Source organism: Triturus cristatus, chromosome 6 (assembly GCF_964204655.1).
Source record: "Triturus cristatus chromosome 6, aTriCri1.1, whole genome shotgun sequence".
NCBI lineage: Eukaryota > Metazoa > Chordata > Amphibia > Caudata > Salamandridae > Triturus > Triturus cristatus.
In genome coordinates, this window is record NC_140589.1 from 1,677,334,406 (window position 1) to 1,677,350,901 (window position 16,496).

The 16,496-nt window shown below is 42.6% G+C and overlaps 1 protein-coding gene across 4 annotated transcripts in view; it reads right to left on the bottom strand.

Moving 5' to 3' along the window:
* Positions 1–4,560: 4,560 nt before the first annotated feature.
* The window catches only part of RD3 (RD3 regulator of GUCY2D), a 75,592-nt gene continuing 63,656 nt past the window's right edge, over positions 4,561–16,496 (bottom strand). For all 4 annotated transcript variants that reach the window (XM_085612854.1, XM_085612855.1, XM_085612852.1 and 1 more), the window contains 2 exons: positions 11,457–11,786; positions 4,561–5,041 (listed from right to left, as the gene is read on the bottom strand). In XM_085612854.1, the coding sequence (XP_085468980.1) occupies positions 4,744–5,041; positions 11,457–11,773 (615 nt within the window). In that variant the 5' untranslated portion in view covers positions 11,774–11,786 and the 3' untranslated portion in view covers positions 4,561–4,743. The remainder of the gene's footprint in view (positions 5,042–11,456; positions 11,787–16,496) is intronic.

Genomic DNA, 16,496 nt, shown 5'->3' on the forward strand with positions numbered 1-16,496 from the left:
CGAATTACACATCTATTTCCCCAGCATTTGTTGCTCTTTAGGAATAGTTTTTTGCTTTCTCAGATCCATTTCCTTCTCCATTTTCCTTTGGAATAGATGTTCACACCTATGATTTGCAGGTCGTTCTGTATATCCTCTATCATGGTGTTTTGTTGTATTTGAATGTACCCTTTTAATTCTGTTTACATTAAAAACTGTGTACCTATGATAAAAGGATATTCCTGTGTTTGTATGTTTTTAATAACCTCATTTATGTATTGATTGTTCAATGGTTAGCTACCAATTGGGGCTTAACACACAAGTGATTATTTTTGTACAACTTTTGACTGAGAGTAGCTAATAAAATCCCTTGAAAGCACTTTTTATCTACCATTAGTCTATTTGCCCAAGCCTCCAAGGGTATATTGGGTTTCCCGTCACTGTTTTGGCAGTGTAGCACCAACGAAAGCACCCTTGCACCATGGTGCAAGGGCACTCTGTTGCAGACAGGATTTTGTTTAAATGCAGGAAGGGGCACCTTACTGTACAAAAACAATCCCAAGAAGCGTTTTCCTCTTTCTATGTGTGCTGCAGAATGTAGCACACATATAGGAAAAAACGAGAACTAAACATATTTCTCCTTGTTAGCCGTCAACCCGGGAGGCGTACGGATTTGGCGCTTTCTCAGGTTTACATCACTTTGTAAATCTGAGTCAGTGACAAATTCCATGGGTTTTGCATGAGAAAACCCACTGTAAAGCCCACTCGACGCAGGGTAAGGAGGACACACAGTGGTTTGCGCTTTCTCGCCCTACTCATGATTTATAAGGCCACTCAAAGCCATGGCTTCGTGAATCAAAATGAGAGCCCTGTGTCATGTGTGTACTACATTACGTGGTGCAAAACTGACGCATGGCTCTCATAAATAAGCCCCAAAATGTGCTCCTTAATGTGAATTAAGTAAAGTGAAAATAGCAAAGCACTGGAGACTTATGATTGTTTCTGTGACTCAGGCACATCCTTTTTAGTGGGCATACTAGTCAATAGGTGTTGTTCAATGGCCCATTTATTCCAAACTTTAATTGGTTGGGGCCCGAATCACAAGAATATAGTCACATTTCTGGGAGGAGCATTTTGCTCCTTGTAGATGTATAGCTATATTCGTTCTACATGCATGTCCTGGGTCAAGAAAGAGACATTCGCGCAGGGCAAAGGGCAGACTGGCAGCACAATTGCTTTGCTTTCTTTCCTAGCCCATCCACCATAGACATAAAGCAAAAACAACAGTTGATGGAGAGAATGCAGAACAATGTCATACATTCACCCCAGTACAGAGATCTGGGTCTAAATCCATCGCTTTTTTGCTCACCATGCCATTCCAGTTTGAACCCAGCCATATACAAATCAGTCTTGACCCTGTGCCTCATGGGAACAGTCCAGCCCGAATTGCCAAGCCAGGTCCTCCCTGGACTGGAAACAAGCATCCTAGGACCGGTTTGGGGGTTTCACCCCTCTTCAGCCAGTGCTTGCAATGTTCAACACTGTGTCTATCATCCCCTTTGGTTTTGCTTTGCTCGCCCTAAGTTGGCAGAGTATGCCCAGACGTGGGTCCCTTGCTCACTTTGCCACTGGATTCAAGCTAGCCTGGCTGATGACGGCTGATTAGCCAGAAACCAGTCCCAGGAGGCTTGTTTCCGGTCCAGGGAATACATGGTTTGGCAGTTCGGGCTGGACTGTTCCCATGAGGCACAGGGTCAGACTGATTTGCATATGGCCATGTCTGAACTGGGGTGGCGGAGTGAGCTAAAGAATGATGATGGATTAAACCCAGATCAGTTGACTGGGGCGGAGTGCTTGCAATGTTCAACACTCCGTCCATCATCCCCTTTGGTTTTGCTTTGTTCGCTCTAAGTTGGCAGGGTATGCCCAGACGTGGGTCCCTTGCTCACTTTGCCACTGGATTCAAGTTAGGCTGGCTGATGACGGCTGATTAGCCAGAAACCGGTCCCAGGATGCTTGTTTCGGGTCAAGGGAAGACATGGTTTGGCAGTTCGGTCTGGGCTGTTGCCATGAGGCACAGGGTCAGACTGATTTGCATATGGCCATGTCGGAACTGGGGTGGCAGAGTGAGCTAAAGAATGATGATGGATTAAACCCAGATCAGTTAACTGGGGTGAGTGCTTGCAATGTTCAACACTCCGTCCATCATCCCCTTTGGTTTTGCATAGATGTAAAGCAGCATGATCTCCACCCTGCCATACTGTTTTTGTGCTTCCAGCAGCCACGTGAGTGATTGGATAGACTGGACCCTGCTAATGTCAGGGGGCCTCCTTCTCTTCCACTCGTAGTCTAACAAATGAATTCCCTTCAGGGGCATGGAAATGCAGAGTTCTGGCATGTCACCACCATTAGCAAAGGCCAAAACAGCCATTCAGCATGACACGCTGTACATTTCAATCCTAAACCAGGAGAGGGAATGCAATCCTGTGCACCAGTGCTCCCAGTTTGTAAAAGCGTTGGTGTGCGGGCATGCAATGCAGGCAGAGAATGCTTGTGATGTGCCTTTTCTGCATGTCTACCTGCAGCAGTCCTGCAGCAGGTCCGAACACTGATAGAATAGGCAGTGTGTGGGAGCTGTGTATCAGCACGCACCTCTTTGTGATTAAGGAATTGCACAGAGGAGATGCATATATAGAGAGTAATTAGCATGTATTCAACAATTTTTATGCATGGCAAATTCGTTTGAAGGCTTATCAAATGCGAAACATCTGTGTTTTTCCTGATAAAGCAAAATACATTTGTGATTTAGGTCTCAAGTGTTTAAAATGTGTTCTATTGCTTTTTGTCCTTTTTACCCTGTTCAGTGTAATAGAACTGCATCTTATTCACAAGTTAATAATGACCATCTAGATGTAGGAGTTAATAATTGACTCCAGTTGTGACCCAGTTGGTTTTGCCCTGCCTCAGGTAACCCTAAGGATTAAAAACCATCAACAGAATAGGGATTACCTGCAAGCCTTTTAACTTTCGGAAGGATTCCAGCAAATCCCTACCAAAAAATGCCATCAAAGTCTTCCCTCCATGAGTGAGGTGAGCCCGCCAGGGTTTCCTCCAGGGGAGGGCTCTATGATGAAGCATGCCACACAGAAAATTGTGGGTGAAAGTCCTTTAAAAACCTTTCCTCTTCTCACTGGCGTGAAAATATGCCTTTACAGATTTGTTTCTGTTTGGTAGATTTGGTCCTTAGTATAGGGTAGTGATTCTCATGGGAAGATGTGGTAACCTTCCCTACCATACAAAATCTTCTCCCTGCCCACAATATATTGATAGCACAGCACTGATTTCCATTGAGATGTTTACCACTCATACACATAGAGTATGAGATGGCACTGAAATTTGGGTGGTGCTATTGAAGAAAACAACTTCCAATCTTTCGTTTGTGGTGCATACTTGCACCTGTGGGTTGTAACTCTGAATACAAGTTTGATGGAGAGGTAATGGTGTGTGGATAATCATTTGTTCAAAGTCAAAATATCTGTAAAGCATCAAACCCCAACGGTATCCAGGCACTCCAAGTTTACTTGCCCTGAACCTAAGAACCTCCCAAACAAAAGGGTTTTCATTTGCATTTCTGTTGTTTCTACAGTGGATAGATTGTTTTTTTAATTCTCACAATGTATCTCACACCATAATATATTAATTAATTTAATATTTGTATGTTATGTTGTGGAAATGTTATTTTGTTTTACCATGATTATACGGAGTACATTTTGCAACTGATGAAAATATTGACTGACCATAAATGCTGATGCATGTGCCTTGCTCCAACTTCCATTTGTAAGTTGACACTAGTTAGTAAAATCCAAAACATCGTTCACAATCAAGTTCAATGAAGTGGTCATCCAGATATCTCTTGAAACTCCTACATACGGTGACTACCAGGAGGGGCAATTGGTGCTTACAAAGGGAAGGTCAGTTAGTTAGCTACTGCCTCTGCCCTTCCAGTGGATGCTGGTATTGATGGTTTGCACGTCCTAACAGATCAAAGGTCTTTTTGGTCATTACTTAATTGATAGATATGAATTAAGAGGCTCTCATTATTAATCTAAACCAAACCCTGTTTAGATAAACAAAAAACAATTTGCATTATTCTAAAAAAAAAAAATCTAGAAGTTTGTCAGTGCACTTCTGAGATTACCACAAAAAACGTTCTATTCAGCTATTGTTGACCTCGGTTTTCAAGAGATATCAAGTCACTTTATTTGAAAGAATGGCAGTGTTGTTGATGCTCAATTTCTCTTGTACTTTTCGAAGACTGATTTAGCAGGGTCTTTTTTTTCTCCTGAGGTGTGCATGTTGTAAGTTATATCGCATTTTACGGACTCTGGAAGGAAAGCACAAAGATAGAATACTACATAAGCGCCCACACAAGTCACTACTTCAAATCTTGTATTGTTTGAAAAGTGACGTACAACCACATCCTTGCAACTCCTTTTTTAGTGCTCTTAAAGTTGTTACACCCCACAATAAAGCATTTTTCCCTACACAGTAACAAAACATTCCTCTGGAAAACAGGCCACATAAAGTTTAGAGAATATTATATTGCTGAGGTTTGTCTCCGAGATAAAAACAGGAGCTTTAATTGTCATACATTTGAGTAAGTCAAGTTGCACTGTTAAAAAATGTCTCAGTAGTTGAATTCAGATAGAAAAAAGAGAAACAAAAAAAGGTGAAAAAATTAAATGCGAAACTTCACAGAGTATATCAGTCCTCTTTAGGGGTTTGGAACTCCGGCATGCTCCACACTCTCCTGGTTGGCTCTGAGCCTTGCTCCACATCTTCAGAAATGGTCTTGATGTCACTGCTGAAGGGGTAAATCCTGGACCGTGACTTAAATGTTGTTAAAGACAGGCTCAAGGTTCGTTTTGTGTTCCACTGACTGGCCAGCTTCTTTGATTCTTCCTCCTCTTTCATTTTGTCGAAGGCTTCCTGCAGCACAGAGCGGAAGAGCGGTGCGACCTCCTGCACTTCAGGGTCGTACTCTGTAACCAGGTGCCTGAATCTGGAGACGTACAAGTTCATAGTTTAATAGTGAACATTTTCTTTAAATTTTAACATTTTTTGAACTTCGAAAACTATACATATTTTTCTTTAAGATTTTTAAAATGCATACAAAGCTTAATAACCTGCACTCTTTTAAAATTGCCTTTGGGATTTGGCAACAGCCAAACATATTCCTTTCCCTTCCATATGCTTTTGGAAGCCAATCTAGAATCAATATTTCAATCTCTTTGCATGCTTGCAAAGTGTAGCTGTGTATGTCTTTACAGTGCTGAGGAACATCTATTCCCTCTTCTTCCTTATCTGCTATGTACTCTTGGAGGTACCTTATTAATTATCTGCAATTGTAATTGTAATTTTAAATTTATTTATGTAGAGCTTACAACTCCTGAGGAGGCATTGAAGTACTTTTTTGGCAAGGAGCATACTACTCCGGAACCCAATATTAGTAGTTAGTAGGATAGTACAATGTTTTTTCTGTTTTTGTGTTTTCTTATGCATTATTTGTGTTAGGCTTTTAATAGAGTTTGGAGTAGGGATAGAATGCTAGGAATTGATTTAAAAAGGGGAGTACAGAGTAGGGATAGGATGATAGTAATGGAATTGAAAAAGGAAAGTGCTAAGATTTTTGTAAGTAGTGGTTGTGTTTGCTTGTTAGTTGGGTGTCATGGCTAAAAGGAGGGATGAAAGTTAGAGAAGGATGTTCAGGAGTTCATTGTAGCCAGAAAGGTTTGCGATGAGACAGAGAGAGGATGAATGGGAAGAACTAAGGGGAATTATTTTTTAATAGCAAAATGTAAAAAATTTAAACTTATATATGTATATAATTATTGTAGTGTAGAGCGTATGCCCTATGGCTTCCAGATCAATGGTGGGGTCGGTGGGGCGGGACGGAGGACGCTTGCGCTCAAGCGTCAGTATTTGCAACTGCTTCTTCCCACAGTAAAAGGATGAACTCGGCCCTCCGGGGCAGTGGATTCTAATAGTTTAGTGTCAAAAAAGTGAGGAAATAAACCTGGTATATATACACACATGATGCTCGGTAAAGATATGTTTGCTTGATTAAACTCCACTTCAGCTCTGGGTTTTATAGCACAGTGAGTGATTGTCTGATCGTATGCACGCTCGCCTAAAAAGAGGGTCACATACTTTTCTTTGCGGATACGTTTTTCTTTTATTTCTAATTCTTTTTTAGTCATCTTTTTGTATTTAAACTACATTGTTCGGTTAGAGTAGTTCAAACAATTCAAAGCCAATAACACCTTTTTGCGACACCCGCCTGCTAGGAAGACCTAGGCTGTTATATTAAACTTATGTGTGATGGTTAATTGTTACTTAAAATGTATCATTTTTATTGCAAGCTGATGGCTGCCATGTTTAGGTTGTAAGATGTAGCATATTTTTACAATAAAAATAAAAAACTAATTGCACCAGCTTGCCAAGGTCATGCCTATTGGCTTTGTCAGTGTTGTTTATCTTACCTGGGACGTATATGGGAGCGGCTTCTTCAAATAACTTCTAGATAAGGCAGAGGATCTTGTTTTGGATTTGGTTCTGTAAAGGGAGCCAGTGGAGGCTTTGTAGCTGGAATGCCCCTGGTTGTCATTGTTTCTAATCCGAATCAGGGTCAACCAGCCACATTTGGTACTTTTTGCGGTCTGTTGATCTGGTATGATGAGAGACCACATATAGGGCACTGCAGTAGTCAAGGCACAAGTTAATTAGCTATCACAGTAGCTTGGTTTTCTGTATGATGTATCGAAGTTTCATTTATAAAATATGACATTTACTACTGCTCCAGTGTTTGAGTTGAGGCTGATGGAAATGTCCAAGATGACACCCAAAGTTCTTTTGATCGGGAAACATTCCTCAAAGAATAAGGGGGCATGTAGTGTCACTTTGAGTGAAGATGACTTGAGGGACCAAAAAAGAGAATTTCGTTTTTTGAGCATTCAGTTTGAGGCTACTCTTAATTCCCTGAATGTCATTGTTTATGGCCATAAATGTGTCACATGCTAAGACACCCTAATGTAGCTTTGGGTGTCATCAGCATAAGAGTGGAAGTGGGGGTGATGGTCACTGAAGATATCCATGAGACATTGAATATAAATATTGAATATTAAGGGATACTTGGAAGCCCTGCAGGATCTCACAGTCAATTGGGCTGGTTGGAGAGATGAGGTTGCCAAGTCTTACTATTTGTTTGTGGTTGCCCAGGAAGCATGTGAACCACTCACAGCTTCCGCTAAGACAAGGTCCAACTAATCGTAGTCTGTGGAGAAGACTTGTATGGTCTACAATGTCAAATGTGGCAGACAACTTCAGAACCATTAGCATGCTAAATATGTTCTGTTTGCTGTTTTCAGAATGCAATTGATAAAATATGAGTACTTTGGACTCTGTTTCATGTTTAATTGAACTGGTCATGTTAGTGGGGGAGTCCCAGAGGCAGTTGTTTTCTATGTGGTTCTGCAGCTGGGATGTGACCACCTTTTAACTCCAATAGGTCCTGACGCCCCTCTATGGAAGAACCACAGAGGACCTAACTTATGAAATTAATTCACTAAGTACATAAGTCATTTATGAACGATCATTTAAATACGAGAGTAGATACTCTTCATGAATACACCAGAAAAGGAGACAATACAAATGAAAATCAGGGGAAAAAAGGTTCCTCTTCAATTTATTTTACTTATACAAATAACATATTCATTAAAATATATGGAAAGATATCCATAAGTGGTTGCTCTAGTAAGAAGAGCAAGGAGAAGTGCTCGTGTGTGAAGTGAGTAAAGGAAAGGAAATTCAGACAAACAATAGTTAGTAAATCACAGTATCATGATTTTGTACAGACAGTACTGGTTACCATGGTTATGAGAAAAGTAAACCAGTGTTCTTAGGCCTGACTACGAAGCAAATATTTTCTATTATTCATGGTCCGCTTGTCAGAATGATGCTGCTATTTATAAATGCATCATCCAATCCGATCTAAGATATAGTGTAATTCAGGCTATGTGATGGGAGGCGTCTCCCATCACATGGCCTGAATTGTCTGAATTTCCTTTCCTTCACTCACTTAACACACAAGCACTTCTTACTAGAGCAACCGCTTATGGATATCTTTCCATATATGTTATTGAATGTTATTTGTATGAGTAAAATAAATTGAAAAGGAAACTTTTTTCCTGTGATTTTCATTTGTATTGTCTCCTTTTCTGGGGTACACATAAAGAGTATCTATTCTCATATTTAAATGATTGTTAATAATGACTTAAGTACTTAGGGGCAGATTTACAAGCCCCTTGCGCCTCTTTTACGCTGCCGTTGCGTCACTTTTGTGACGCAGCGGTGGCGCAAAACAAGCGCCATGCTGCGAGGTATTTACAACGTGACGCATCTGGGGAGATGCGTCACGTTGTAAATCCCTGCGCCAGAAGTAGGCGTTCCTGTGCAGGGTGGGGCGTTCTGGCGCAGGAACGCCTCCTAAAAGTGGCTGAGTGAAATCTACAAGATTTCACTCAGTCACTTTTGAGCCCATGCTGCGTCAAAACCCTGCGCCAGCTTGAAGCAGGCGTAAGGATTGACGCAGCATTGTAAAGATAGGGCACCCCAGAGCCTTGCTGGAGCTGCGTCGCGCTTGCGATGCAACTCCAGCAATGCGCTGCCTTTACGGCACAGATGTGTCCCACATCTGTCAGTTTTTGCCCCATGGTGCGCCGCATTGTAAATGCGGCGCATCCATGGTGGCGGAGCCGTGACGCACAATAACTGGCGCATCCCTGCTGATATGCAGGGATGAGCCAGTTATTGTAAATCTGCCCATTAGTGAATTAATTTCCTGAGTTAGGTCCTCAGTGGTTCTTCCATAGAGGGACATCAGGACCAATTGTAGTTCTTACTACATTGTACCCAGGTCCCCTTGACGTTTTCTGGGTTACACCATTAGTTTATAATGGTTCACCTTTTAACTCCAGCCCGTTAGTGCCTACCTCTGTGCCGCCAGAGTCATCTGCAACATAGAAGAATTGGGGCCATATTACAAGTTTGACACTCCGACTGCTGTAGGAACGCATCCGCCCCCCCTGCTTGGTGCTGGCGGTCCAAAGACTGCCGCATTATGAGTTGACCACGAGCCGGCAATGTGGAGGCGGTCATCTTGCAGCAGTGGTGAGTACTTTTCCCCAAATGTATCGATGCCTGTGTGTGCATTTCGAGTACAGATGATTCGGATGCACACATATACATGATATATGTGGAAAAATACCATATACTCATTACCGGGGTTCAGCCCATATGTGGGCAGTCCTGGCAATGGGTATATGATACGAAAAGGACTCACCTGTAGATCACCGCAAACAGGGTCGTAATACTCAGTATGAAAATCCTGTAGTGAAGAGGGGACCTGGAGAAAGGGATTCACGTCGGAATCTGCCTGGAAGAACAAGAAAGGGGTGAGTATGCACCCCAAATCCTTCGTCACCACCACCTTGAAGCAGGCAGTACGCCCACCACGGTCTGCTCGTGGAGCAGGCAACTCGTAATACGAATGGCCGTGTAACTCCCCTATGCCTTTCCCCAAACGTGAACCAGATGGTCAGCTGGCGGTCTCTGCTGTCCAGCGAGAGTCTTCACAAAGCAGATCTGCCCAACTCGTAATATGGCAGTCAGACTTCCAAGCTCACCGCGCTTGGTCCCCCACTGCCGATACAGCAGTCCAGACAACCGGCAAACTCGTAATAAGGCCCTTAGTCTCTACAGTCCTGACATTTCTTGCACTTTAGAAATGCTTAAACATGTTTTAAACGCTGTGTTGATCTCTAAGAGGCTGTCTTAGACCTAGTCCTGAAGAGCTCTAGAAAGTCATCTGTGTAGCACTCTTGTTACTACTCAACCGCATCTGGATAATAATTTTACATTTAGGAATAATTTTAATCAAGTTAAACCAACGGTACATGTCTGGAAAAATATACTGTCTGGCCAAATTTGTAAAGTGCTCTGTCGATTGAAAGGAATTCAATTACTGAAAAGCATAATTAATTCGAGCTTCTGTGAATGAAATGCGAGTTTGTGAAGTGTTGCTTAAATACTTTTTCCCAGCATTGACTGCTTCAAGGGCATATGGTCCAGTGCAACGAGAAAACAACCAAAAGAATGCACCAGAAGCCTCTAACGACCCTGCACACTCTATCATCCTTGTTAAGACACTTTTTCTCGCCTAAAACATTTGTTTAAAAATTTCTGTATGCAATGAGTGCACCTGCGTCACATATTCTAAGTGGGTGTATTTTGAATGGATACTGCCTGCATTCCCATTCAGCTCCCCTGAACAGCGCTGCCGATGAAAGACTTTATCTGAAGGTAAAATCTATCATTGGTCCTTGGTTTTATCTGACAACATTGATTCAGGGGTCAACTCCACCTGAGCCCTGTGTCCGGTCTTAAGTCCCTTTCGGATGTCTTTGATTTTCTGAGACTTCTGCCTTTTACTCGTTATTGGAGACAAAAAAAGCTTAGTTTTTAATCGTTTGACCCTTACCTTCCAGCTTATTAATGTTTATTGTTTCTAGATAATATATTTTAACTCTTTTTCAAAGACTTTGGTTTGCACTTTCAAGTTATTTGTCGCTTAACTATGTTGATGTTAGAATTATTGTGAAATTTCTACCCTAGAAAACAGCTCACTTAGAGTAGGCTTTGGGCTCTGCTAAGCTGTCAAAAGGTGAGCTGGATGGTACCCTAAGGGGAAATGGTTCGTCCCTTTGGGGTTCTTCTGGCCGTGTTGTGCGAGTGCTCAGCAGTAGTACACATCAATGCTTTTGCCTCCTCCTCCGCATTGCCGGTGTGTTTTTAAAGTTGAACTGAATGTTCTGAAGAAGAACTGACCATACATGGAGGTTCCAAAACAATATTACTTTGCTGAATAAGCTAATAAACTAAAACTACCAACACAAACTGATGTATCAATAGAAAGCTTGGACCTGGGAAACTAGCAAGAGATCTTTTGGTGAATTACCTAAGAGAACAATTTGACACACACAATCAGTAATATGGTGATCTATCATTAATGTTCTAATGTTTTAGAAAACTGTCCGGCGCACACCGTTCCCAGCCTTGTATTCTGTTCTCTGTAATCAGTGGTATCGGATGACACAACTGCACGAGTTGGGCCACAGTAGAAACTCATCTACATCTACTCTATGTATATCTGAAAGATCTTGATCACTGCAAAGGGCCTCCAAGCCACCATGGTCTTTTTGAGTGAAGATGTAATTCTTATTCCCAGCCAAGTTTGAGTCTCCTTCTGATGACCTGCTCAAGACAATGTCAGTCATTTGCACAGAGTGAAGTATTGACCTCTTGCTATTCAATCGTAAAGTGCAAGCATATATTACCTTGCCCCAAACCACTCACCTTACCTGAGAATAACAGGTCCACAATAAGACGGATGAATCTTTGCACACATATCTTCCAGCTGTAACCTTTCCCCCGGATTGATCTCATAGCTGTGCTTTGGAAAGCTGACCAACCAACTGTAGTCCACACCTGTCTTTATCTTGCGGTACTCATTTTCTCTTTCTCGCTGCTGCTTCTCTGCCTGTTTAATTTGCCAGTTCAGTTCCATCATCAGGGTCTCCATCACCATATCCACTGGGCTCCGCTGAGAAATTCGACATTGTGAGTCATTCCATCTAAACCATGAGTCATTCCATCTAAACCAGGAGGCAAGGGACATCTTCTGCAGATCCCTAGAGCAATAGAGACATAAGAACACCGTAATCTTTTGCATGCTGAGACATGCATCAATATTGGATTAGGCTGCCGGTGGGAAAATAAAATGGCCATTGCCACACATGGAATAATATATTTATATCCATCCATCCTACTGGCGGTTTTCCATAGGACCATGGGGCAGATTTACAAGCCCCTTGCACCACTTTGTCCGCCACTTTTCCCATGTTAAAAATGACGCAAAAGTCCAAAGGAAAAGCGCTTTTTTTTACTTGCCTATAACTTTGGTACAGTTTGACGAATCTTCGCAAAATTTTCCAAAAAATGTGCGCCGGTGATTACAGTTGTGCATGGAAAGTTTCAAGGTGATTTGTTAAGCGGGGGCCAAAAAAAGTGCATTTCCCCTGTTAATTCCCAACGACTCTTTAGCCCAAACAGCTGAACGGAATTACACGAAATATGACAGAAAGCTAGCTTTAGTCCGCAGATTATGCTTTTTGTTATTTGGTGTAACTCTTTTCAGTAGTTTGTGAGATATTAAAGGAAATTCAAATTTGTATATCTACGATCACTGCTAATTTGCAAATAATAACAAGCTTGTGCAGAGATCTGCAGAGCTCTGATTGGCTGCCAACACTTAAACCAGGAAGTGCTGGCAGTCATCTTGGGACTCTGCTTCAGTCGAGTCCCAAGAAACCAAAAACAAAAAAGTACAAAATAAAAAAAAAATAATAATAAAGGAGGCAGGGTAGGAATACTTAGACCCCTAAGCCATGGTCCCATTAAAAAAAGAAAAAATATTACCTCAAATTCGCAGCACAATTAAAATAAAAAAAACAAGTGCGGTCTCCCAGTTTGTTTTTAATTAAGCCCCGAGTGGGCCAGGTACTGGGGGCATGCCGAGTTTATTAAATTAAAGGAGGGGGGGCGCCTGTGGCCCGTCCTCCATGGGTATTTTTATGCCCTGGGAACCACCACCTTCCCAGGACTTATGTTTAATTTAATCGAGGGGGCTGCGGGGCTCTCCCCTGGGCCCCGGGGACTACGCACTACCTGAAGCTTTATATAAAATTAATAGGGGGGCGTGCAGACCCACCCCAAGCCATGAGGACTACCACTTCCCCAGGGTTTTTGGTACATTAAACACTAGGTCCGCGCAGACCCCTCCGCCCCACCCTCCTCTCCCCCCAAGGACCATCACTTCCCCAGGGCTACAATTAACATTAAAAAGGGGGAACCCCAACCCCGGGGTTTCCACCTCCTCCCCAGGGCCAAATACAAGAAATTAAGTGGAGGTTTCATTTCTTTTCCTGCTAGCAGACATGCGGGGAGGGAAAGAGATGAAAGTATTGCTCCTGCACAGAGGGTGCTGCATTTCCAGCAACTCCCTGCATGTAGTAGCAATGCCAGCTCCCAGAGGAGAAAGGGGGCAGCCGGGACTGCTGGAACCTTAAGGCGCGCCCCGAGGTCCTGGGGAAATGGACAGAAGGAAGCAGAAAGAGGCTGAATTAAGGTCACCAACGAGCAGAAACAGGCATGATAAATGAGAAACAGCAGAATAAAGCTCAGCAATGAGCAGAAAGGGCCAAGATAAAGGTGAGAAACAAGCAGAAAGAGGCAGATTAAAGGTCAGGAATGAGCAGAAAAAGGCAGAATAAAGGTCAGCAATGATCAGAAAGCGGCAAGTTAAAAAAGAGAAATGAGCAGAAATAGGAGGAATAAAGGTCAGAAATGAGCAGAAACAGGCAGAATAAAGGTCAGCATGAGCATGAAGAGGCAAAACAGATCAGAAACAAGCAGACAGAGGCAAAATATAGGTCAGAAATTAGCAGAAAGAGACAGAATCAAAGTCAGAAATGAGCAGAAATGCAAAAAAGGTTCAAAACGAGCAGAAAGAGGCTGCATAAAGGTCAGAAACTACCAGAAAAAGGCAAAATAAAGATGACAAATGAGCAGAAAGAGGCAGGATAAAGGTGAGAAACTAAACTGATGAAGCATCATTTCTGCAGTCGTTCACGTTATGGTACACATTAACAGGTTCTTATAGCACTCAGTGCATTGGTCTCTGTTCAGACGTTCATGATACAGGCCTACTTTAATATCACATCCCCCCATTTTACACTGAATCCAGCCAAGCTAGTAATAATCGCCTTGGTTGGCGTTAGTATCAGGTTTGTGTTTTACATCCATGTATGGATCATGAAGGAATACTCGTTGAATGATTGATGTATTTCAAGATGTTGACCCAGGCCTACAAGGCTCTGCACAACCAAGGACCAGCATACATCAACAAATGCCTAACCTTCCACCAGCCATCCAGACTCCTCCAATGAGCCTCCCTCTCCATCGCAGACACCCCATGCATCTGCCGAATCTACAGCGGAGGATGCTCCTTCATGCAGCTGGCAGCCAGAGCCTGGAACAACCTCCCCCTGCACCTCACAACTGCACCATCACTTCAACAAATTGATATGAGACCTAAAGACCTGGCTGTTTGAGTAACCACCTCCACGCAGCAGCAAAGAGCCCCCAGGCCTCGAGACCCTCACAGGTGATTTGCCATGCTCAACAAATAACTGATTGATTGATTGACTTTGAAGACTTTTAGAGCGAGCTATATGTCACTGGCATGTTGGTGAATATTGTTTGGATAATTGAATTGTGTGTTCCAAGTGGTACCATAACAAGCTGAATATTGTAGGAGAGATACTGGAACCACGTGGTAGCTGCTAAGGTTTTAAAGCGATGATATTTATGACTGTGAGAGAAATGAGAGGCAGGACATAAACCAAAAACGTATGGTCTGGGTGATACCCATGCTTTTACAGAAAGGATATTGATGAGAATTGATGATCATAAGTGACAAGCCTGATGACAAGTAGACAACAAAGCAGGATTCACCCTTATCTGCAAAGAGAAATGCGTTGCCCACAATTTAGATGGTTGTGGAGAGAGTGAGTACATTTTACTTGAATGGATGAAACATAAATGTTGTTTGAGTGATTTTAGTTGGCGAGAATGTATCATTTTAATAATAAACAGCATATTTAGGCTTTGACTGATAACAGAAACAAACTGCAGAGGGGAAGTGTGGGAATAAAGTGCTATGTAGTCTTTGACTGGGGCTTGTATGTGGTGCTGGGTAGGATGTACCTGAGGGTGCTTAAGGGGTTATGGTGACTTGGGAAATTGATATTTGTGGGCGCATATGTGTGTGTGGATTGGATGCAGTGAGCTCAGAGCTATGATATAGATCTATGTTGAAGACAAATAGATGTAAAGTTAAGAATGTAAATAAAACTGCATTCACCTTCATGATGTTGTGGTTGTTAATATTCGGATGCAGAATTTTGACAAGACAATATTTAAAACTTGATATTGTGATAGATCACCGACCACCTCAATGTATCAGATGAAGATATCAATAGCAATTTCAGGAAAAAGCTAGATTAATATAAAATTTCTCCATATGACTAATGAAATAGCCACAGCAGCAAGCGCGCACTGGCGGAAAGAAAATAGTAAGAGCTTTAAATTAGGCCTGGACAGAATTTCAATTACGCCAGAGTAAAGGGAGTTATTTTAGCAATTCAGTGTTACTTTTTCCTGAGGAATTACCGATAATTCTGCAATTATTCCTCCTTGTGTAATTAAGAGTAATTTGAGGGTGGGAATCTTATCACAAGAGCACATTTAGCAAGCATGACCGCTTACTATTCGTGTTCTGCTGCATTTAGTGCTGTTACTTAGCCCAAAAGGCAGACTGAAGCCCATTTTGGAAGCAAATGTGCATTTTGTGCTAAGGAAATAGTGCATAATGCTGGTAGTAAGATGGGGAAAAATCTTACCCCAAGCGCACATTTAGCGAGTGCAAGCGGTTGCTTGTGCTTGCTATTCATATTCTATTGCATTCGGCACTATTTCGTAGCGCATAATGAATCCTCGTGCCCATTTTAAATAAGGAGGTACAAAAGGGGGTGGTGATGGACGGAGCATCAGAACCAATCAAACACTCACACCCAGTCAACAGATCTGGGTTTGATCCATCACCGTTCTTTAGCCCACTCTGCCACCCCAGTTCAGACATGGCCATATGCAAATCAGTCTGACCCTGTGCCTCATGGGAACAGTCCAGCCCGAACTGCCAAGCCATGCCTTCCCTGGACCGGAAACAAACTTCCGAGGACCGGTTTCTGGCATTTCAGCCGTCTTCAGCCAGGCTTGCTTGAATCCAGTGGCAAAGTGAGCAAGGGACTCACGTCTGAGCATACCCTGCCAACTTATGGCGAACAAAGCGGTACAAAAGGGGGTGGTGATGGACGGAGCATCAGAACCAATCAAACACTCACACGCAGTCAACAGATCTGGGTTTGATCCATCACCGTTCTTTAGCCCACTCTGAAACCGGTCCTAGGAAGCTTGTTTCCGGTCCAGGGAAGGCATGGCTTGGCAGTTCGGGCTGGACTGTTCCCATGAGGCACAGGGTCAGACTGATTTGCATATGGCCATGTCTGAACTGGGGTGGCAGAGTGGGCTAAAGAACGGTGATGGATCAAACTCAGATCTGTTGACTGCGTGTGAGTGTTTGATTGGTTCTGATGCTCCGTCCATCACCACCCCCTTTTGTACTGTTCCATTTTAAATAAGGAGGCATTTTTGCGCTAAGAAATAGCACTAAATGCAGAATTACTCTCCTTGCTTAATTGAAGCACAATTTTGTGGAATTC